Consider the following 22,420-nt stretch of genomic DNA (forward strand, 5'->3'; position numbering starts at 1 on the left):
CCCCCCCCCCGGCCCCCCACAACCCCTGCCATTGAGGGAAGAACTGAGAGAGCTTCTGTATGAGGGCGGAGCGGTGGAGGAGGGGGCTGCAGACCCTGCCTTGGCAGATGCCTGCCTCAGGAAGAACCCACAGGGAAGCTGGTAACAAATCTGCCAGCCACATGGAGAGCCGCTGCGCCAAGTTACAGGGGTGTCCTGGGGAGCTTTTGCAAGGCAAAGGCTTTTGCAAGTTAGTTTCCCGAGCACCCACTGGGTGCCATCCTCCCTGGAGGGCCAAGGAATCCCCATAGGTCTCCAAAGGGAAGCCACTTAGGGAATGGAAAAGAGCCCAGGTCTCAGCCTATCTGTCACTCAGTCGCTGGTGACACTCGCGGGTCCCTCCTCTCGGCGCCTCACTTTGCCCATCTGTCCAATGAGGATGCTGGGGCCACCGTGTGGGAATTCGGAGGGGACTGGAATGGGCAGGAGTGTGAAAATACCCAGAACTAGGGAGAGAAGACCCCTGCAAGGAAGGCCAGTGACCGGCCCCATCCATCTCTTTGTCCCTTGTAGTGCCGGGACGGTGGCAGACGCATAGTAGGGCTGAATTACTTCTTGGGTGGCAAATCCTCCCAGCTAGGACCTGGGTCTTCAAACAAACTTCTAGAAACCTCATCAGGCAGTGGGGCCCCAGGATCACCACCTTCCGTCCATTGACTTTATTGGAACTGCAGTGCCTCCTGGTGGCCAGCATGCGCAACTGCAGACTTGATCTTGGCCTGCTGGGAGTTGGGCCCTGGAACCTGAATGCTTAGCCTTCTGGGTAAGCAGCCAGGGCCGGGGACTCCTCTTCAGTCTTGGCTTCCCGCAGGGCTGTGCCCCTCTATTTTCTCATACCCCTCCCTGGCAGGAATTCATGCAATGTTGTTGAACTGAGAAAACAGAAGCCAAGAGGTTTGTCCAGGGTCAGGGAGCTGCCAGGGTCACCTTTGGTCCTTCCTGCCCTGAGCTGTGGCTGGTTTCCTCGACCCCCCTCATCCTGCAAGGTCCCTTCTTCCAACTCCATGCAGCAGCCTCCGGACACAAGCAGTGTGTGTAGGGAACCAAGGCCCTCCTGCGTCTGGAGCCCAGCTGTGGGGCCTGGGGCCCTTTCCTGCAGACACACTGGCCACCCTGCAGAGCTGCCCCAGCCATACCAGAGGCAGAGGGAGCCCAGAGGAGCCTCCCCCAACCCAGGCACACACAGGCATTTGCATTAATTCCAGCGGTGTGTCCTGAGCCCTTACTCACACCAGGCCCAGGCCCCAGCTCCAGATCCCAGCAGTACATCCGGAAGGCCCACTCTGATCAGCTCACAGTCTAGGGAGGGAGAACGCCCATAAGCTGGTGCTGTAAAGCAAGGGATTCAGTGTTTAAGAGGCAAGGGTGGTCAGGGAGGAAGAAAGGTGACCCTTGGCTGAGCCTCGAAAGCCTAGGAGAGGGAATTCACAGCAGAAGAAATACAAAAAATAAAAGGTTCCATAGTTTAAAAACAAAAAGAAAAAAAAAAAGAAAAGGAAAGGAAAGATCTCACTTTCATCCATTGTGCTGGCAAAAATTTTAAAATGACCAAAATGACACTCTAATGACCATTATTGGCTGTGAAGTGGGAGCGGACACTGCGGCAGCGGAGGACATTACGTGTGTCTGGAAGACAGCTTGGCCATGTTTCCCAGAGCCCCTCAGATGTGTGGAAAATTGAACCCTGTATTTCTAGGTCTTGGAGCTTCTTCTAAGGGAATCGCCATGTGTGTATCGAGAGATTTAAATCACAGACCTGCTATGATTTCAAGCAAGTAGAAACCTGTGAGCCCAACAGAAGAGGATGGATTAAATAAAACAGCCATTGTTTTCACTAAGGCAGATCACCTGAGGTCAGGAGTTCAAGACCAGCCTGACCAACATGGCAAAACCCCGTCTCTACTAAAAGTACAAAAATTAGCCAGGTGTGGTGGCTGGCGCCTGTAATCCCAGCTACTCGGGAGGCTGAGGCAGGAGAATAGCTTGAACCCAGGAGGTGGAGGTTGCACTGAGCCGAGATGGCAGCACTGCACTCCAACCTGTGAGACAAAAGCGAGACTCTATCTGAAAAAAAAAAAAAAGTTTTCAAAGTAATGTGCTCGTGTGTGTGTGTGTGTGTGTGTGTGTGTGTGTGTGTATGTGTGATTTTCTTTTGGTCTGTCTTGATTTTTTTTAAATCTTCCATACAGAACATAGATTACTATTTGTAAGGGGAAAGAAAAGTCACAAAAGTTACAGAGAAAGCTATCCGGGTGAAAGTAGTAGTTAGCCACAGACAGGAGAGGCAGAGAGACGTGATAGGTAGAAGGAAGGGTGCCCGCAGGAGTGCGGAAGCCTGAAGTCACTCGTGCAGTGCGCTGCAGAGTGGAAGTAGGTCTATGAGACTCAAGCTAGATGGAAGGCTGGGGTGTAAGTCCATGAGTCAGGTGGGGACCAGTCCTGCCTTCGGGACCCCGAATGCCACATAAGCCTGATGTACAGGGTTGGCAGACTTAGCAAAAAGCAAGCAAGCAAACAACAAAACCAGGTTGCTCAGTCAAATCTGCATTTGAAATAATAATTTGTAGGATAAGTATTTCTTGTGCCATATTTGGGATATACTTATATTGTTTAAAGTATTAACAGTTTATCTAAAATTCCAGTTTAACCGAGTCTCCTGTATTATTTCTGGCCACTCTAAGGAGGGATCTGGGAGCCAGTGAAAGGCTACAGAGAGGGTCATGACATGACCGGCTGTGTATGTTTTAGACACACTCTCTGGTCGTATTTGAGGGTGGTGAGCCTGAAGGTGGAGAAACCCCTCAGGACGTCACCCTGAGCGTCACCGGGATCCATCATGGTCCAGAGGTCTGAGTTGCAGGGGCCCAGTTTGTGACGACGGTGGCCAATCCCCACGGCGATAAAAGGGCCTTTCTCAGAAGCTTCCCTAACCTTCCTCCAGCCCATTCCAAGTGGTGCTTGTCTCTTGCTTCCCATAATCCCACAGCACAGAGCCCAGCCTGCTCTCAGAGCATGCACCGTCCAGGATTCTAATCACTGCTTTCAGGTAACATTTCAACCTGTTCCTGGGAGAACAAATAGAAAATTAATTTGGACCAGTCCCCCCGCCCCCGACAAAAAAATAATAAAAAATAAATAAAGAAAAAAAAGAAACAAAATTAACCCATAGATCCATATTGCCACTTCTGGAAACTCGTAGTGTTTTCTGAGGACAAATACTCTACTCCCTTCCTCTTTTTGGTCAAAATGAGATTTATTTGATATAAATTGAACATCTTTGCGTGTGTTAAAACGCTACACTTTCTTAGCATCAATTTCATTCATTTGTTCATCAGATGTTTACTGAGTATCTACTGCATGCCAGCTACGCTACTAGGTGTTACATAGCAGGGTAAACAAAGCACACATGCTCAGATATATTCCCTGCTCCGTGGGAGGGAGAGAGAGAGACAATAAACAAAGGGAAAACAGAATAACAAATAAACACGTAATATTGGCGCAGTGGTCCATGCCTGTAATCCCAGCACTTTGGCAGGCCGAGACGGGTGGATCATTTGAGGCCAGGAGTTCAAGACCAGCCTGGGCAACATGAGGAAACCCCGTCTCTACTAAAAATACAAAAATTAGCTGGGTGTGGTGGCCCATGCCTGTAGTTCCAGCTACTCAGGAGACTGAGGCCTGAGAATCACTTGAACCTAGGAAGTGAGGTTGCAGGGAGCTGAGATCAAACCACTGCACTCCAGCTTTGGTGGCAAAGCGGGACTCTGTCTCAAAAAAAAAAGAAATAGCCTGCAGAATAAAGACTATCGGGAAGGATCTTCCGTTTATGGAAATATCATCCTTTATTTAACCAATCCCCTGTTGTTGAATATTTTGATTACTGTCGGTTTTCCTACATATTAAACAATGACATGATGAACTTTCTCTCTAGTGAATTCTTACCATTATTAATTTAGAATAATTTTTTTTTGAGACGGAGTTTCGTTCTTGTTGCCCATGCTAAAGTGCAGTGGCACGATCTCAGCTCAGTGCAACCTGCGCCTCCCGTGTTCAAGCGATTCTCCTGCCTCACCCTCCCAAGTAGCTGAGATTATTGGTGGCTGCCACCATGCCCGGTGAATTTTTGTATTTTTCGTAGAGACAGTGTTTCACCGTGTTGGCCACGCTGGTCTCAAACTCCTGACCTCAGGTGATCCACCACCCGCCTCTGCCTCTCAAAGTGCTAGGATTACAGGTGCAAGCCACTGCACCCAGCTGTAAAACATTTTTTGGCGTACACTTTTATGAGTTTTAACACGCTCATGTATAGATTCATGTATTCACTGCCACAGTCATGATACAGAATAGTTCCATCACACCAGTGCAAGCCCTTTGTAGACAAACCTTCTCCCTCCTGCTATGCCTGGCAACCAGCGATCTGTTGCCTAGAGTCCCCGTAGTTTTGCCTGTCCCAGAATTCATGTGCTAGCTGAGTGAAGTTGCCCTTTATGTAAATTTGAGACTGGCTTCATTTACAGACCCTAAGGCCACCCTTGAGATTCATCCATGTCATTGTTTGTCAACAGTTCTTTCTTTTCACTGTGGAGTCGATCCGTGGCCTGGATGGACCACAGCTTGCGTTTTCATTCCCCTGTCAAAAGACACCTGGGGTGTTTCCATTTTGGGGTGATTCTGAATAGAGCTGCTGCAGACATTTGCCTATGGGTTTGGGTTCCTCTCCTCTTAAAATAAGTCATTATTTCTGTAGGGTAAATACCTAGGAGTGGGATTGCTGGGTCATGAGGTCAGTGTTAGTTTAACTAGATAAGACACCGCCCAAGTGTTTCCACCGTGAGGGATGGGAGTTCCGGGTGCTCCACACATCGCCGTAACTTGGCATCATCAGGTCTTCTTATTCCCACTGTGATAGGCACATAGTGGTATCTCATTGTGCTTTTTTTGCATTTTCATAGCGGGTAATGAGGTTGAGCATCTTTCATGCTTATTTGCTCCTTGTATATCATCTTGGGTGAAGTGTCTGCTAGAATATTTTGCCACTTTTTGTTAAATATTACTATTAACTATACTCCACACTTTATTCAGATTTCACTGGCTTCCCCCAATGTCCTTTTACTGTTCCAGCATCCCACCCAGAACACATTGATGACACTTAGTCCTTATGCCTCCTTGGCCTCCTCTAGTCTGGTTCAGTTTCTCAGACTTTCCTTATGTTGAGAGCATTTCAGGGCTTGGGTTGGTGGCTGTGGGTGAGCAGGATGGCCTGTGCCACTGGCTAGCCTGAGGACTGCCATTTCCACCCCACTCTGCTGAAGACTGGCAGCCCCTTGAGGGCCGGGACACTGTTTGTCTCTGCAAACAGCTGTGCCCCGTGCATGTGTGCTGAAATCTAAGCCCAGTCTCTACTACCCCTTTGGCATTATTTATTGGGACTGGAGCTAAATTAGGGACATCCAAGTTGAGCTCTGGACAGACCCCAGTGGCAGATGAGGTGGGGTGGGGACGTGATCAATGGCTAACCTTTGACCTCCGCCCTCACCCCCACAGGACTGTTTGGACAGCAGTGGGTTTAGTCAGTGCCCTTTCAATAGCATGAAAGGGCCTCACGCTGGCCTGTTTTTTTTAAGGAGATTACATCGTCGTGTGCACTCCACCACAGGGTGTGTAGGGCCAGCTCACCCGAGAACAGAGTGAGTGGCATGTCCCCCACAAAGCAGATGTTTGGAGGAAAAATAGATGTAATCAAAACCATGGAGGATAAAATGACTGAGAACCCGGTATGCCATATGCATGGGCCTGTGCACAGCTCCACACGGGTCCACACCACCCATGTCCACCCCCACCCATGCGGATCTGCACCCACACACAACCACCCACATGCCCACGGGCACACACATCCCACTTGTGTGCCTGCACTTGACCACACAAACATGCACACTCCGCAAACCTATCTACAAGCAAATACACATATGCTCCCCATATCCACTCACAACTGCAGACTTGTGCTACATGCCCCCGGCTTTACATCTGTGCACACAGATGCTGCCAGTACCCTCTCCCTAAAATGACTCTAGAAGGTCATTCTTTAAATCACAGCCAAAAAAAAAAAAAGAAAACAAAAAAAGAAAATCAGTCACCTTTGGAAATCTCTCAAGGGTTTTGCTGTTTTAAAAAGGTGAAACTAGATTAGAGTGATGCCATTGGGTTGAACCAGGACAGGTGGGTAGAGGTTAAGGGAATGAAGCAAGGCTTTCCACTTCATTCATTTCTCCAGCTGAAATCCAACAGCCAGGGGTTCCCAGTGCTAGAATAGGCAGCTCCCAGAGGTATGGGGGTCCTCCCAGGGGGAGTTCCAGTAGAGGTCGAAAGGCTCAGTGGCTCCTGATTGAGAATATAACCTTGAACTGAATGCTTCCTGCTTCATCAAAAGCAGTCTATGGCAATAATGCTGACCTAGGATTGTTTGAAGAGCATTGGATACCATGCTGGCCACACTGCGTGCACAACACCCCCCGTGGGGCAGGCATTGCTCTTGGTGATGTAGGTTCACTACTTGATTGATGGTTCTGAGTAGTCAGGGGTCTACTTCCAGATCAAGACTGGGAAGCTACAGATTGGGACTACATTGTCTTGGACCCCATAGTCTCAGCCCTGGGACAAAACCCATCATGGGAGGGGTGTCAGCATAGAGCCTTTCCAGGTCCACAAGGAGCTGCTCCAGGGAGGCTGTGAAAAGTCCAACCCCTGGCGGGTGGCCTGGACCCAGGCTGGGTGCTGTTGCTGCTCAGCCTCATGCCAGCACAAGGTGCCCCAAGGCTCTGAAGAAGGCTTGCCCAGCATCCAGGCAAACTGAGAGCTCCCTGGTGGTCTTCCTACCCCAGTGGGGCTGCAGGGTGGGTGTGGAGCCAGTTCCTGGAAGATCCTGGACTGGGTGTCTGTACCTTGGTTTCACTTCTGGAGCCGCCCCCATGAAGCCTGTCTCTGCTTCTCCTTCTGTCCCCTGCTCGCTGCGTGGAGACATCACTCAAGGTCTCTCTGGGTCTTTCTTCTCCCCTCTCTCCCTCAGTGACCTCTGCTGTTTATGCGGTCAGCCTTGAATGGTGGCATTTGTCATTGCATGCCCCTTTTCAATGTATCCCACCCAACTTTCTCCCCAGTGGGTAGGAGGATGAGGCGGTTGGTTCATTTACTCGACAGACATTTTCTGCACACGCTTTGTAGAACAGCGGCTCACCAAAGGTGCACACAGATACCTGGACAGAGCGAGAGCTCAGTGATGTTTGTTTGTCAGAAATTATTCATTTATTCCTCAGCAACCTCTTACTGCATCTCCGCCACCTGACCTATCCTGTGCTGAGCCTCAGGCTGAGAAGGGACAAATGGCAGGAAGCCCCAGCCCTTGGGGAACCGACATTCTATAGGAGGAACTGGACATTCAGGACTGGATGAGATACGAGTCACCTAACACAGGCATTCAGTGGAGAGGGTGAGCGAAGGACAGAAAACAGTCACAATCTGGGAGGGCTTCCTGGAGGAGCTGGTGCCTCACTGGATCTTGGAGGTCAGTTGGAAGGAGGGACATTCCAGGCAGGGGCCCGAGATGGGGACTTGGGGGACCAAGGTCTGTGGTTTCCTTTGGTCAGGAACAATCAGCCTGAGCTGTGGGACCTCTGTTTTCAGCATCCATCTTGTTGAGGAGGGCATCTCGCAGGGAGTCAGATCTGACCAGCACCCAGGCCTTCGGCCACCACCCTGACTCTCCAGCTAGCCCGGGGTCATCTCCCTGGAGAGCAATCTGCTGGCTTTGCCCAGGGTCCGACCCCACTCCCTGCCGCCCTCTGTCTCACACTGGCCGGAGAAACTCAGGGCTGCCCGAGGAACAGCAGTGGGAACTGCAGAAGGAAGGGAGACTCAGAGGAGTGGCAGTAGCCTCCCAGTGTCCGCAGGGACAGGGCTGTCATGGGGAAGGGCGCTGGGAGGTTAGAACTGGAACCAATGAGCCAGACCTACAGGAGACAGACATGGGCTGGGTCTAAGGACGAATGGTCCAGCTGTCCTGGGGGCAGTGAGCTCCCTGCTACCCTAGACTGGAACCAGCGCCGGGTGGGGATGCTGCAGGGTGACGGGAAGTGGACATAGAGGCCTGAGCTTGGGGTCTTAAGACTGAGACTCTGAAAGGGCCGTGCTTGTCATTCTGACCAGTTGAGTGGAGCCGCAGAACTTTGGGGAATTTTTCTTTGTTGTCTAAATGAGGAATCCAGCCTCAGAATTTAAAGCAAGCTGACTCAAGGCAGGTTAGAAGGCTTGCTTCCTTCTTCCTTGAGGAACCAGGAGCAGCACTTCCCTGAATTCCTTCCATCTCCGACACAGGCACACCCTCCCCCTCTCCTCCCCTCCCCAGGTCCTCAGGGACAGTCCCAGCTGCTGGTGAGCAAGGGAGGAAGGACCCTCAGCCACCCCGCTGTCCCTATTTGTAGGTGAGACTCCAGAGGTGAAATGGGTCATCTCAAGTCCCGGGCAGAGCTGGGGCCGAGGCCAGGGCTTCCAACTCTTGGGCTGGTGGTCTTTGCACACCCTGTACCACCTCTCTCTCTCTGCCTTCTCACATGGTCTCAGTGGGCAGCTGGAGGTTGATGAAACTGGACCCTTACTTGTCACCATGAAGACTGGACCTTCTGCCACTTCCCCTGAGAGGCCGAGAGCTGGCTCAGTGCTGAGAGGCTGCCCCCAGGCCTCATCCTCACTCCCTCATCCTTAGGGGCTGGTCTTGCTCCCCACAAGATGGGCAGAGCAGAATGCCTTGGTCATGTGAGGCCCCTGGGTTCCTTCTGCCCCTACCTCTCTCCCTGAGAATAGGGCCTAAGACCCTGGAGGAGGGAGTAGAGGGCAGGCCAGGAGCTGAGAGGCTGTGCTGTGTCCGGAATTAGGGCATGTTCCCTTCTCTCTCTGGCCTCAGTTTCTCCCCAGTTAAAACTAGGAGTTCAGGCTGGTCCGTACCAACTCTAGGTTCCTGTAACATGGAGCTCCCATTGCTGTACAGGCTGGTCCCAATCCCCAGCAAGGGTCTGTGGGGCTGTGAGATGGGGCCTGGGGACCAGGGCTCAGGGCTCAGTGCTCACCTCCCTCAGCCCCTCATCTGGCTTCCAGGACGTTGCAAAACAGGGATGGTTATTTTTGGTGAGGCTGGGTGGGGTTTCTTTAAGAAAAAAAAAAAAATCTAAAACATAAAATGTATTTGTCTGCCAGGAAGATAAATATCTTTGCTGAAAGCTCTTGGCCCAGCTGCCAGCTGCAGTTTGCAGAATACTGTCACTGAAGCTGTGGCTGTCTGCGTGTGCCTGGGCTCACATGGGTGTCATGCATGATGCCGCTGGGCCAGTCGTGCACCCCCATGGCGTCTGCACTGCCAGGGGCCCTCAGGAGCAGCCTCCTGAAGCTGCTTTCAGGCCTGCTCTGGGCACTCACCTCTATGCCCTTTCCTTGGTGCCTTGGAGAGGGAGGTGAGAATGCCACAGGCCAAACGTCCCTCTCAGTGTCCCCGGTGTGCACAGAAAGCCAGGGATGAGACTGAGTCTGAAGCCTCAGCCCTCAGGATCTGGATGGAGTCAGAAGACCTGGACCACAGGCATCATTCTGATGCTTAATGCCCATCCCCTGGACCTATTTCCAGAAGAAGAAACCGAGGGTCAGCGTGGTTGATGCTCACATCTACTACACGTGCTTATTGTGATGATCAAAACTTGTGCATGCGAAAGGTCGTGTCAAATGCTCCCCACACGTCTTATTAAGTGTGTTCGTTCTTTCACTCAAGAAGTTCCTTTTCCCCAAGTTACAGACAAGGAATGCAGCTCTCGAGGAGCTCACACCCACATCTGCAGACACCCAGTTGGCTGCCCTTCCCTAGGCGTCTGTGCACGCCCTGCACATGCTCCTGCGCCCAAGGGCCTGCATGCTTGGAGGACTTCTCCGGGGTTCAGAGTCCTCTAATGTTCACAGGGTCTGTGGGTTTGCAAGTCCGGACTAGAAATGTGAATATCAATAATGGCAAAACTACAGAGCTAGCACTCTAGCCTCTTTATTTCCCACAGATACCCTATGAGGAAGATCCTATAAGCATCTTCATCCCCATTTTATACAGGGGGAAACTGAGGCACACAGAGGGTAGGTAAGCTCTCCTGAGCACAGAACTGAGGAGTCAAGTCACAGCCCCATAGGATTCATAGCAAGGCTAAAGAGTCCATGCCCTAAACAAGGGTCCTTAGCCTGCAGGCTGTGGACCAGTACCGGTCCATGGCCTGTTAGTAACCGGGCCGCACACAGGAGGTGAGCGGCAAGTGAGCAAGCATTACTGCAAGTTCTGGCTCCTTTCAGGTCACTGGTGCCAATAGATTCTCACAGGAGCGTGAATCCTACTGTGAACAATGCATGCGAGGGATCTAGGATGCATGCTCCTTACAAGAATCTGATGCCTGGTGATTTGAGGTGAAACAGTTTCATCCCCAAGCCATTCCCCACCACCACCCCCTCCATCCATGGAAAAAATTATCTTCCACAAAACCAGTTCCTGGTGCCAAAAACATAGGGACTGCTGTCCTAAACCCTCTGCCAGGAGGTGAGTGTGTCTGCCTAGGAAGCTCACCAGGCTGTGTGGTGGTAAAGTGGTTTCCCGCCTCATTCTTCCACCCCAGTCTCCACCTCTTCTTCCTTGACCTGTATGGGTTGATTGGTCCTTGCAGTCCTGAGCTCCTAGGAATGTGCCAGGAGGTTCCATCTGCCAGACGCAGTGGCTGGGAGCCATGCTCATGTACACCCACCCAGGCCCAGGGTCAGGGTGCTGGGGATGAAGGTGCCTGGGCAGCCTCCGTAAGCAATGTGCAGGCGCTGCTTGTAACAGGAGATGTGGCCCATGCCTCGATCCCACGTACCCCCAAGGAAGAAAGACCCTTCTCTTGAACAATAGGTGAGACCAGCATGCAGGGTTGGGGGGCAGGCAAGGAGGTGTTGACCCCTCAGCACTGGACTCTTGGGGCAGAGTCTCCAGCTCCTGCTGAACTCCTGGTAGGACTAGGCTAGGAAAGGAGGGGCACTCCTGTCTGCCTCAGTGCTGGGTCCTCCTCACCCCAAACCCCACTGGGCCAGACATGGCTGCTGAATGAGTTTCCCTTCCACCCAGGGAGGCCATGGCACTGGGGTCAGAATTCTTGGGACCCAGAAAAGTCCTGATGAAGGGAATCCCTCTAGAGAGAGGAGCTCAGGGTCAGTGAGGTGGGGACTAAAGGTCGCAGAGGTCAGATTGGCTGACTTGGGTTCACATAACATTGGTACTGGAAGGAACCTAGTCTAAGATGATGGCAAAGAGGCTCAGAGAGGGGAAGAGATTTGCCCAAGGTCACACAGCATGTTAATGGCAAGCCAGAATTAGAAGCCAAGTCTCCTGACCTTGCATCCAATGAGCTTTAAGAGGAAAAAGGCAGGAGGTGGTACCCAAGTGTCCCCCCACCGACGTCCCCCTTCTCTTGCTTTGTTCAACCATTGGTTTCTGACTTTGTTTCCTCCTCCCTCAGCTAAAGAAAGCTCCCTGGGTGAAGCAGAGTTACCCCCTGACTCTGACACTGTGGGGATGGACAGCAGCTACCTGAGTGTCAAGGAGGCTGGGGTGAAGGGGCCCCAGGATCGGGCCAGCTCAGACCTCCCCAGCCCACTGGAGAAGGCCGACTCGGAGAGCAACAAGGGCAAGAAGCGGCGGAACCGGACCACCTTCACCAGCTACCAGCTGGAGGAGCTGGAGAAGGTCTTCCAGAAGACCCACTACCCAGACGTGTATGCACGAGAACAGCTGGCCATGAGGACAGACCTCACTGAGGCCCGCGTGCAGGTCAGTGAGGGCCACCTGGGAGTGAGGCTGGTAAAGCAGAGCCTGCCCCTGGGCTCTTGGCTGCAGCTGGGGTCTCCTGACTACCCACCAACCACACCATGGCTTTCCTTACCTCAGTTCATTGTCAGCCTGAGAATAGGGGCTCCTAGCCTGCCCCTCATGCCCCAACTAGAGCAACTCTGCTTTTATCCTCTTTAATATTGGGCTTCTGTACTGTGGGAGGGGGCAAAGGAAGGAGGGCTCCCAGAAGAGGGGCAGGAAGGCTGCTGCTGGCTGTTTCTGGGCTTTACACTGTGTGAAAGTCCTGGCTTTTTCACAGAGAAGGGTTACCGGTCCCTGCTCTGGAAGGCCTATATCTTAGACAGGAAACAGGACAAACATCAAACATGAAGATAATGTCTACAGCATCGCAATGGGCAGAAACAGAGAGAACAGTTTAGCTCTTCCTTCTGCCTAGATGGCTGCCTCCCCCTCCATTTTTCAGGTCCCAACTCATACCTCCTCTGACAAGTCTTCCTGACCATGATGGCTAAAGCAGTAGCCCCCCTACTCCCAGTCAACAACCAAAACACCCACCCAGTACAATACAGTGGAACCCAACACACTCAACCCAACTCACTGCAACCCAACGGAACACAACCCAATAGAACTCAACTTAACACAACACAATGGAACTCAACACACTCAACCCAACTCAGTGCAATCCAACACAACACAACCCAGCACAACACAACCCAATAGAACTCAACTCAACCCAGCACAACACAACCCAATAGAACTCAATTCAACCCAGCACAACACAATGGAACTCAACACACTCAACCCAACTCAACCCATTCCAACACAACACAGCCCAATAGAACACACTCCAGTGGAACTCAACCTAACACAATGGAACCTGACACACTCAACCCAACTCAGTGCAACCCAATAGAAGTCAACCCAGCCCAACCCAACACAACCCAATAGAACTCAACTCAACCCAACACAACACAATGGAACTCAACATACTAAACCTAACACAACCCATTCCAACACAACCCAATATAACACATTCCAATGGAACTCAACCTAACACAACACAACACAATGGAGCCTGACACACTCAACCCAACCCAACATAACACAACCAACCCAGCTCACTTTTTGCTACACTGCCCTTTTTTATCTTCTTAAAACTTTTTAAAATTTTTTGTTTGTTTGTTTTCTTTTAGAGACAGGGTCTCATTCTGTCACCCAGGCTGGAGTGCAATAAGATGATTATAGCTCACTGCAGCCTCAAACTCCTGGGCTAAAGTGATCCTCCCACCTCAGCCTCCCAAAGTACTAGAATTACAGGCATAAGTCACCATGCCTGGGCCCATTGTATCTTCTGGGTATTTTAGTTCATTTTTTTAAAGAGACTGGGTCTCTCTCTGTCACCCAGCATGGAGTGCAGTGGTGTGATCATGGCTCACTGTAGCCTTAACTTCATGGGCTCAAGGGATCCTCCCGCCTCAGCTTCCTGAGTAGCTGGGACCACAGGCATACACCACCATGCCTGGGATAAGTTTTTTTTATTTTTTGTAGAGATGGGGTCTTGCTAGGTTGCCCACGTTGGTCTCAAACTCCTGGCCTCAAGTAATCCCTCACCTCAGCCTCCCATAGTGCTGGGATTATAGGTATGAGACACTGTGCCCAACTCCTATTTTGTCTTCTTTCTAGGATTTTTGACTGGCTTAAGTCATTTTACTTGTTTGGCCCCTTCCACTAAACTGTGATTTCCTTGAGATCAAGCACTGATTGTTCATCACTGTATTCCCACCAATTAGAGAAAGCCAAATGCAGAGCATCAAGGCTAAAAAATAAGTATCCATGGATCAGTCAACCCCTGTCCAGAGAGCTGTGTCTCCCCCACCAGCATGAATTCACAGCAAAGAAAGGATCAGAAAAAAAAGACCCATGAGTAGCCAAAATACAGGTGACAAAATTCACACACTCAAGTTTAAGTTTCAATTTAACACAAAATAAATGTCATAATCAGTCTGCTTTTCCAACCCAAAGCATGTTGGAAATAGCAAATAGTGTTGCCATATAGCAGTTTTCCCTCTCCAGTGGGCCAGAAAATTAACAGCTTTAGAACAAAGAGCAATCTTTTTTTCTTTTAATCAGCAAAGTGTCATACAGCTCAGTGGGCTGGGCCCTTCCATGTAAGGAGAGAGATGCCCCAACCCTGCCATCCTCAGCAGGCCCCAGGGACTCTTGCATTAATTCACGAAAGCATCTTCAGCAGCCTTGTTCTAAGGTGTCAGTAAAAGGTTCATCCGTTACAACCATGTTCTGTTTAAGAAGGCAGAGGCATCTCTAATCGAGTCTACAAACTTTTTTTCCAAAATGGCTAATGTGGAAAACGACTAGTGGTTGTCAGTAAATATGTAGCTGTTCAGAAACTGCAGCTACCAGAAGTGATGCTGAAGAGTTGCATGGTTGAGTTGCTATAAGTTCCCTGAGGGCAGGTTGCTATTTTTTTTTTTTTTTTTTTTTTTTAAAAAAGGGTCCCTCATTGTCACACAGGTTGGAGTGCAGTGGTGTGATCTTGGCTCACCACAGCCTCCACCTCCTGGGTTCCAGTGATTCTCATGCCTCAGCCTCCCAAGTAGCTGTGACTACAGGCATATGCCACCACACCCAGTTAATTTTTTGTATTTTTTGATAGAGACGGAGGTTTCGCCATATTGGCCAAGCTGGTCTTGAACTCATGACCTCAAGTGATCCACCCGCTTTGGTCTTCCAAAGTGTGCTGGGATTATAGGCATGAGCCACCATGGCCCGGCCCAGGTTGCCTTTTTTTGGACAGAGTCTTTTTCTGTCACCCAGGCTGGAATGCAGTGGTGTGATCTTGGCTCACTGCAACCTCTGCCTCCCGGGTTCAAGCGATCATCCTGCCTCAGCCTCCCGAGTAGCCAGGATTACAGGTGCACATACCACACCCGGCTAATTTTTGTATGTTTAGTAGAGATGGGGTTTTGCCATGTTGTCCAGGCTGGTCTTGAACTCCTGACCTCAGGCTCAACTCAGCCTCCCAAAGTGCTGGGATTACAGGCATGAGCCACTGCACCCGGCAAGGCTGCCATTTTATCCCCCTCCAGTGCCTAATGAATGTTCGAGGAAGGACGACAGGGCAGCTGGGGTTTCCTGTGAATCCGGAAGCCCTCACACACCCAGATCTCATTTGAATTTGGACAACCAGCCACTCACATGACCTTACAAGCCAGAGTTTTGACAGGAATCCTAGCATCTAGCCTGATGTCCAGCAAATGGACTGGGGAGGACCCACTGGTGTAGGTAGAGAAAGGGGCATGGCTGGTTATGGGACAGCCTGGTAGGTGCTGTGTTGGTGTGGGATAAACCAGTTCATTTTCTATGCAGTATGTGTGTATATTTGTGTTTGCATATGTGGGTTGCATGTGTGCTTCCTAATAAACATACGGGAGTGCCCGGGAGTAGAATTCACTAAGTACTGAAAGAAGAATGACACTTTGAATACAAAACATGAAAACAATGGCACACAGAGCATTTTTCAGTTACCATCATACAACTAAAACAGTGTTCTCTGCAGACACACATGCACACACACATGCACGTGCGCACACACACTTATACCTAATTCCAAGATGGAGTTGAGGTAGCTTACAATTAAAGATTGATTTGTTCAATCTAAAAACAAGAACAACGGCATGAAATGCAGAGGTAATGTGGTTAAAAAAAATTTAGGCTAAGGTTCATGGTTGCCTGCCTTTGAGCACAAACTTCAACTTGGAGCTTCCTGGCAGCCAAGGCAGAAAGGGAAACTCTGATGTGCTGCATATCTTATCATCTCATAGGAGGACCATAGAATTATAGAACAGTAGTGCTGGAAATGATCACCCCATCTTCCCACCTGATAGACAAGGAAGAAGATGCCCATAGGTGGGAAGTCATAACCTGAACTTAACAGCAGCCACTCAGTAGCGGCGCTGTGACTGGAATCCAGGACTCCTGAGTCCCAGCCTAGTGCTTCTTTGACTTTAGTTTGCTGTACAAGGACACATGCCAGATTGTTCAGAGGCTTTTCTTTGTATAAAGGCAGNTTTTGAGACAGGGTCTCACTGTGTCACACAGGTTGGAGTGCAGTGGTGTGATCTTGGCTCACCACAGCCTCCACCTCCTGGGTTCCAGTGATTCTCATGCCTCAGCCTCCCAAGTAGCTGTGACTACAGGCATATGCCACCACACCCAGTTAATTTTTTGTATTTTTTGATAGAGACGGAGGTTTCGCCATATTGGCCAAGCTGGTCTTGAACTCATGACCTCAAGTGATCCACCCGCTTTGGTCTTCCAAAGTGTGCTGGGATTATAGGCATGAGCCACCATGGCCCGGCCCAGGTTGCCTTTTTTTGGACAGAGTCTTTTCTGTCACCCAGGCTGGAATGCAGTGGTGTGATCTTGGCTCACTGCAACCTCTGCCTCCCGGGTTCAAGCGATCATCCTGCCTCAGCCTCCCGAGTAGCCAGGATTACAGGTGCACATACCACACCCGGCTAATTTTGTATGTTTAGTAGAGATGGGGTTTTGCCATGTTGTCCAGGCTGGTCTTGAACTCCTGACCTCAGGCTCAACTCAGCCTCCCAAAGTGCTGGGATTACAGGCATGAGCCACTGCACCCGGCAAGGCTGCCATTTTATCCCCTCCAGTGCCTAATGAATGTTCGAGGAAGGACGACAGGGCAGCTGGGGTTTCCTGTGAATCCGGAAGCCCTCACACACCCAGATCTCATTTGAATTTGGACAACCAGCCACTCACATGACCTTACAAGCCAGAGTTTTGACAGGAATCCTAGCATCTAGCCTGATGTCCAGCAAATGGACTGGGGAGGACCCACTGGTGTAGGTAGAGAAAGGGGCATGGCTGGTTATGGGACAGCCTGGTAGGTGCTGTGTTGGTGTGGGATAAACCAGTTCATTTTCTATGCAGTATGTGTGTATATTTGTGTTTGCATATGTGGGTTGCATGTGTGCTTCCTAATAAACATACGGGAGTGCCCGGGAGTAGAATTCACTAAGTACTGAAAGAAGAATGACACTTTGAATACAAAACATGAAAACAATGGCACACAGAGCATTTTCAGTTACCATCATACAACTAAAACAGTGTTCTCTGCAGACACACATGCACACACACATGCACGTGCGCACACACACTTATACCTAATTCCAAGATGGAGTTGAGGTAGCTTACAATTAAAGATTGATTTGTTCAATCTAAAACAAGAACAACGGCATGAAATGCAGAGGTAATGTGGTTAAAAAAAATTTAGGCTAAGGTTCATGGTTGCCTGCCTTTGAGCACAAACTTCAACTTGGAGCTTCCTGGCAGCCAAGGCAGAAAGGGAAACTCTGATGTGCTGCATATCTTATCATCTCATAGGAGGACCATAGAATTATAGAACAGTAGTGCTGGAAATGATCACCCCATCTTCCCACCTGATAGACAAGGAAGAAGATGCCCATAGGTGGGAAGTCATAACCTGAACTTAACAGCAGCCACTCAGTAGCGGCGCTGTGACTGGAATCCAGGACTCCTGAGTCCCAGCCTAGTGCTTCTTTGACTTTAGTTTGCTGTACAAGGACACATGCCAGATTGTTCAGAGGCTTTTCTTTGTATAAAGGCAGCAGGGTGGGTGGGATCTTCATGTGCGTCAGACTTGAAGGGTTGAGCCCTAAGCCTGGCAGTGCCCTGGCGGGGGGGTAAGGGGGTGGTGATGGAACCCCCTTCCTGCCTCTGCTGTGTTTGTTCAGGGCCCATACTCAGCTGGTGGCAAGCCAGGTGCCTGGAGTAGAGTGGTGGTAGGGACAGGGACGGGGCATTGGGGGCCCCAAGATGGACTTTTCCTGGGAAGAAGCCTGGGGTTTGGCCCTGCTCCAGGGGGCTGCAGGGGCCTCTCTCTGCTGTCTGGGATTCCAATCTCTGCAGCTGGTGTCTGAAGACAATAAGACAGAGGCCTCCCCGCCCTGGGCCACCCCGCCCTGGCCCCAGATGGGCTGCGGTTAGCGAGGCCTCCGCCAAGACAGTTGGTTCCTTGCACAGACCGGTCCTCGGGAGAGGCCTATGCTGAGTAGGCCCAGGCCAGGGTGGTCCTGAGGTGTGACATTCAGACTGGGAGAACAGTGGGGACCTCATGGTTGGCTGTCCTCCTGGGGCTGCACAGTGGAGACAGGCCTGCGGTGCAGAGCTTGGAGGCACAGGAGCAGGCCGGGGGGTTGGTGTGGCAGCTGGAAGGGAGCTCTCGGAGCCCCTAGGGCACCAGGGGTCAGAAATGGAAGGACACTCCAAGCCTCAGGACCTGCAGATGTGCGCATAGAAGGGGTCGTGGGGATACCATTGCTGCCTCCAATTTACTGGTGAGGATATTGAGGACCGGCCAGGCTCACCTAGCTCATGTCTGGATCTGGGCAGAAGAGCCAGAGCTGGGTGCACAGGGTAAGGCCCCAGGACAAAGGAACAGGAGAAGGAGGGAGGAGGTGGGCAGCCCTGCTCCCAGCGGCCACTCACCCGCCTCTCACCATTTCCATCTTCAGCCCTCAAATAAATCCCTCAGCCTGACCTTCTTCCACTCCTGTTCCAAAGACGGTGCTAGCTCTGCCGGCCTCTCCCCCGCCTGGTCATCTGGCTTCCCCAGATAACCCGCATCTCCTCCTCCTTCACACTCAGCTCCAGCGAGCCCGCACCCCACATTCCACTCCCCCACACGGCTCCTCCCTCCACTCTAGACCCCTTTGCCAGGCGCTGGCCACCTCCTTTCCTCTTCGGGGTCCCTCCCCGCCCATCCCTGGATCCTCTGTTCCAGAGCCTGCAGGGACATCTTCCACGTCCACAGTCCCACCATGGGGACCTGGAACCCACAGAGACACAAGGGGAACCCCGACAGTCACCGTGACAAAAAGCAAAAGAGAAGCCATCTCTCTGCGCGCCTCCAGTGGCTTCTCCCCTCCCCCCAGCTTCCCCTACAGAAAACCCTGGGAGGCTGAGGAAGGAGCGGAAAGACGGAGCTAAGCCTGCAGGAAATTAAACATGAAATGAAAACAAGCTCCTCTGATTCATTCTCTCATCCTGGCCCCAGTCTCCCATCCCAGGCCACTGATAAAGAGGGATCCCATTTCAGCACCACAGAGAGGAGACCCCATCTGCCCTTGGCTCCCAGTGGGCGGCCAGGGCCTGGACCCTAGGAATCCCTGGAGGAAAAGGGGCCCTGGGAGGCCAGGGCAGGGGCTGAGACCCCAAGCTTGGGAGAGGGTCCGTTTCTAGGGAAGAGACTTCTCCTCCCCCAATGTGTGCACACACACGTATGTGCGTGCAGCCACACTAGTGGGTACACTCGTGCACACACACACATGCTTAGGATTAGGAAGGGGAAAGTGAGTTGGTATAGGAGTGGAGAAACATACTAATGCGCACCCCTGCACCCCTGCTCACCCCCACCCTCCTCACAGTAACATGAGATACATTCCCATCTTCTTTGACTTCTCTTTCCTCTAGCAAAAGACAGTGAGAAAGATCAGGAGCTGTAAAGAAACAAATGGGAAGTACTCTAAACATTTTTGGACTGCATTTCCCATCTATCTCCCCAGCTGCGACTATGAGGCACCATTCGCCACGCAGAAACTGAGGCCGTTGGCAATGCCAGTGCTTCTATGAGCCTGTCTGTTGGCCAGCTACACTGGATGCCCGAAGAGGCCAGGCAGCATCTGTGGGGAAGCATGTCCACGCCTCCTTCTCCCCTCCTTGCAGTGGTTCCTAGGAAGCTCAAAGGCTCTGAGGCAGAGGAATTTTGAGAGCTGACACCTATATTTAGCTCAGCAGCTGCATTGATCGTGATGGATGGAGGAGTGTTTCCACCTGGAGAGCAGGGACTGGACCTCAGGAAAGTTGGCTTTCTTGATGCCTGGGCCTGGAAGGGCCTGGCAAGGCTCCTTATGGCTCTACAGCTGAGGCTGTTGTAATGGCTCTGTTCTCCTGGTCTGCAGCGTGCTGTCTGAGGTGTGCCCACTTGCATCTGAGTCTGCAAAGCCAGCAGGCAGGTGCACATCAAGATGGCAGAAGCCTCCCTCTGAGGAGCACCATGGTCCATTTCTGAATCAGCCTAAAGCCATTCCCGGCCTGGAAACTGATCCCTCCTCATTCTCCCTCTCTCACCCACCCCGTCCCCATCGCCCCTTCTCCAGATCCTAAGTCATGGGCCAGGGGTAGGGCAGCTCTCGCTCCTGAGCCTTGGGACAGTTCTCAGCCTTCCAGAAACGCTTGTGCAAAGGAAAAGGACCCAACACTCCCCATCACCAAAGACCCCAGTGCTCACAGCTGACTCAGAGACCTCCCCTCCCCTCCCAATCAGGCCAACATCCCGTCCACCCGTGCTCAGTGACAGGTGGGCCTCCGCTTCCTCTCAGCATCAGGCCACTCTTCTACACAAGATGCTGTAGCGACTGCTTCTACGGACAACACTGAGGGCAAACCACTTTACTTGGCATTCAAGGCCCCCTGCGATCTGCCACTGTCTCTTTCTCTCCCATTACTTCCTTCAAATTGACCTCTTTAGGCTTTTGGAGCATGCCTCGCTGTTTCTAAACCCAGGCCTTGGCTTTCCTCCTTTCAGTCAACCATTCAAGGCCCAGCTCCTGTCCCTCCTCCAGGAAGTCTTCCCTGACTGCCTCTGTTGCCCAGCAGAGCCCCTGTTCTCCCACAGGGTCTCATTCCCTTTAACACGGGAGTTTTGAGCTGGGAGACTGTTTCCAACAAGAAGGCTGCAGACAGGATGCAGGGAGGAAGGCATTCTGAATCTGGACAAATAGGCCTTAGACAGCCATGAACCTTTTGGAAAACTGTGGCAAAACTGTGTGTGACTGTCTAGGAGAACGTATCTGGAGGAGCGTTTGTAGCTTTTATCAGCTTCTCCACAGGAGTTTGTGACCCACAGTGGGTTAGATGACTGCTAAGATGACCAGTGACTTATTTCATAGGTGGTGACACTTGGCTGCTCTAGATTCTGAAGCTTAGAAAAATAAAGTTCTGGCTCAGGATCACACCCATGGCTAGTGGGGGTAAGATACCTTCCCAGCTCAGAGTGGATGATTCTAGATCGTCAGCTCTTGAGGACAAAGACCAAGGTTGATATTTATGTGTGGCCCCACCGCTTCCCAAACACACTGCAACTGGTGGGGGGCTCAAGGGAACAGTTTGCACTGCCTGAAAGTGAGGCCTCCAGGCTGGCATCTCACCCTGGTGACATCAGCTTCTTCATCTTATAGGTCTGGTTCCAGAACCGAAGGGCCAAGTGGAGGAAGCGGGAGCGTTTTGGGCAGATGCAGCAGGTTCGAACCCACTTCTCCACTGCGTATGAGCTGCCCCTCCTCACCCGAGCTGAGAACTACGCCCAGGTAAGTCCCGCCCTGAGCTGCTGCCACCGATCCCCAGCCCCTGGTGCTCTGAGAATGAGCCCCTTGGAGGAGAGCCCAGGTCCCCCGAGATGACTTATGGCTCCAGGCTGCCCTTCCGTCTCATTCCAGGGGTGTGCCTGTTTATAGCCAGAATGTGGGAGGCCCAGGGTTACTCTATCCAACTAATCATTGAACCAGGCTTGGCTGAACTTTAGGGAAGGGAAGGTTAGAGCAGTGAGAATGGCTCTTTCCTCCACTAGCTTTGGCCACTTCTGCTGTGGGCTTTGGAACCAAGGCAGGCAGAAGGCCACCAGGCCCTCAGATACTGCTCGGAGGGTCTCTTCCAAAAGCGAGCTCTGAACTCTCCAGGACTCGTGGCCAAGTTGGAATGAGCTTGGGATTCCGAGTCTGGGGACTTAGGCTGTCTCTCCAGCTCCAGGTCTTTCTCACTTCAGGCAAGTCTCAAGTCTCTGAGCCTCAGTTTCTTCACCTGTACCTTGGACATGGTAAAAGCATCTGCTCAGCTCTGTTGTCAGGCAGTTGTAAGGTCTAAATTCAATCGTGCAAAAGTATTTTGTGAATTGTACAGTTTCAAAAAGCTTGTGTGCCTGCACTCAGCTTCTGGGGCCATGTCCTCCCCTCCTCCCAGAGCATTTTCCCTGGGTGTCTGTCAGCCAGCCCCCTGTTCCAGTGTGAGATGCAAGGAACAAGAAGTGTTGAGTCACATCAGGTACCTGGGAGGCCTGGAGAGATGTGTTTTTGGCCAAGTTCAAGTACACTCCTGACCACCCTCAGCCTGCCCAGCAGAAGTGGCTGCTCCCTCCCTGCTCAGGCCTCATTCTGGCATGACCTCCGCCTCAGCTCCAAGCCTGGCCCTGCCCAGCAGCCAGCCAGTAGCACGGGCACCCCTGCCTCCTTTACTTCTCCCTGAGCAGGTTCTGTGCTAGCAAATGGTCTCTGGGCTCTCCACCCAGACCAGCCCTCCATTCGCTCTCCCACAACCCGGGATTCATAGGGCAGGGGGGCAGGGGGGCAGGGGGGCAGGGCACAGGCCTGGAGG

At 51.6% G+C, this 22,420-nt stretch overlaps 2 protein-coding genes across 2 annotated transcripts in view; one reads left to right on the forward strand and one right to left on the reverse strand.

Moving 5' to 3' along the window:
* ALX4 (ALX homeobox 4) overlaps positions 1-22,420 on the forward strand; it is a 53,372-nt gene that overhangs the window by 23,441 nt on the left and 7,511 nt on the right. Inside the window, exons 2-3 of the mRNA XM_017858120.1 lie at positions 11,601-11,911; positions 21,232-21,360. Of these exons, the coding sequence (XP_017713609.1) occupies positions 11,601-11,911; positions 21,232-21,360 (440 nt within the window). The remainder of the gene's footprint in view (positions 1-11,600; positions 11,912-21,231; positions 21,361-22,420) is intronic.
* EXT2 (exostosin glycosyltransferase 2) overlaps positions 2,605-22,420 on the reverse strand; it is a 203,059-nt gene continuing 183,243 nt past the window's right edge. The window contains exon 14 of the mRNA XM_017858114.1: positions 2,605-3,104. Within this exon, the coding sequence (XP_017713603.1) occupies positions 2,966-3,104 (139 nt within the window). The 3' untranslated portion in view covers positions 2,605-2,965. The remainder of the gene's footprint in view (positions 3,105-22,420) is intronic.

Source organism: Rhinopithecus bieti, unplaced genomic scaffold (assembly GCF_001698545.2).
Source record: "Rhinopithecus bieti isolate Rb0 unplaced genomic scaffold, ASM169854v2 scaffold_46101, whole genome shotgun sequence".
NCBI lineage: Eukaryota > Metazoa > Chordata > Mammalia > Primates > Cercopithecidae > Rhinopithecus > Rhinopithecus bieti.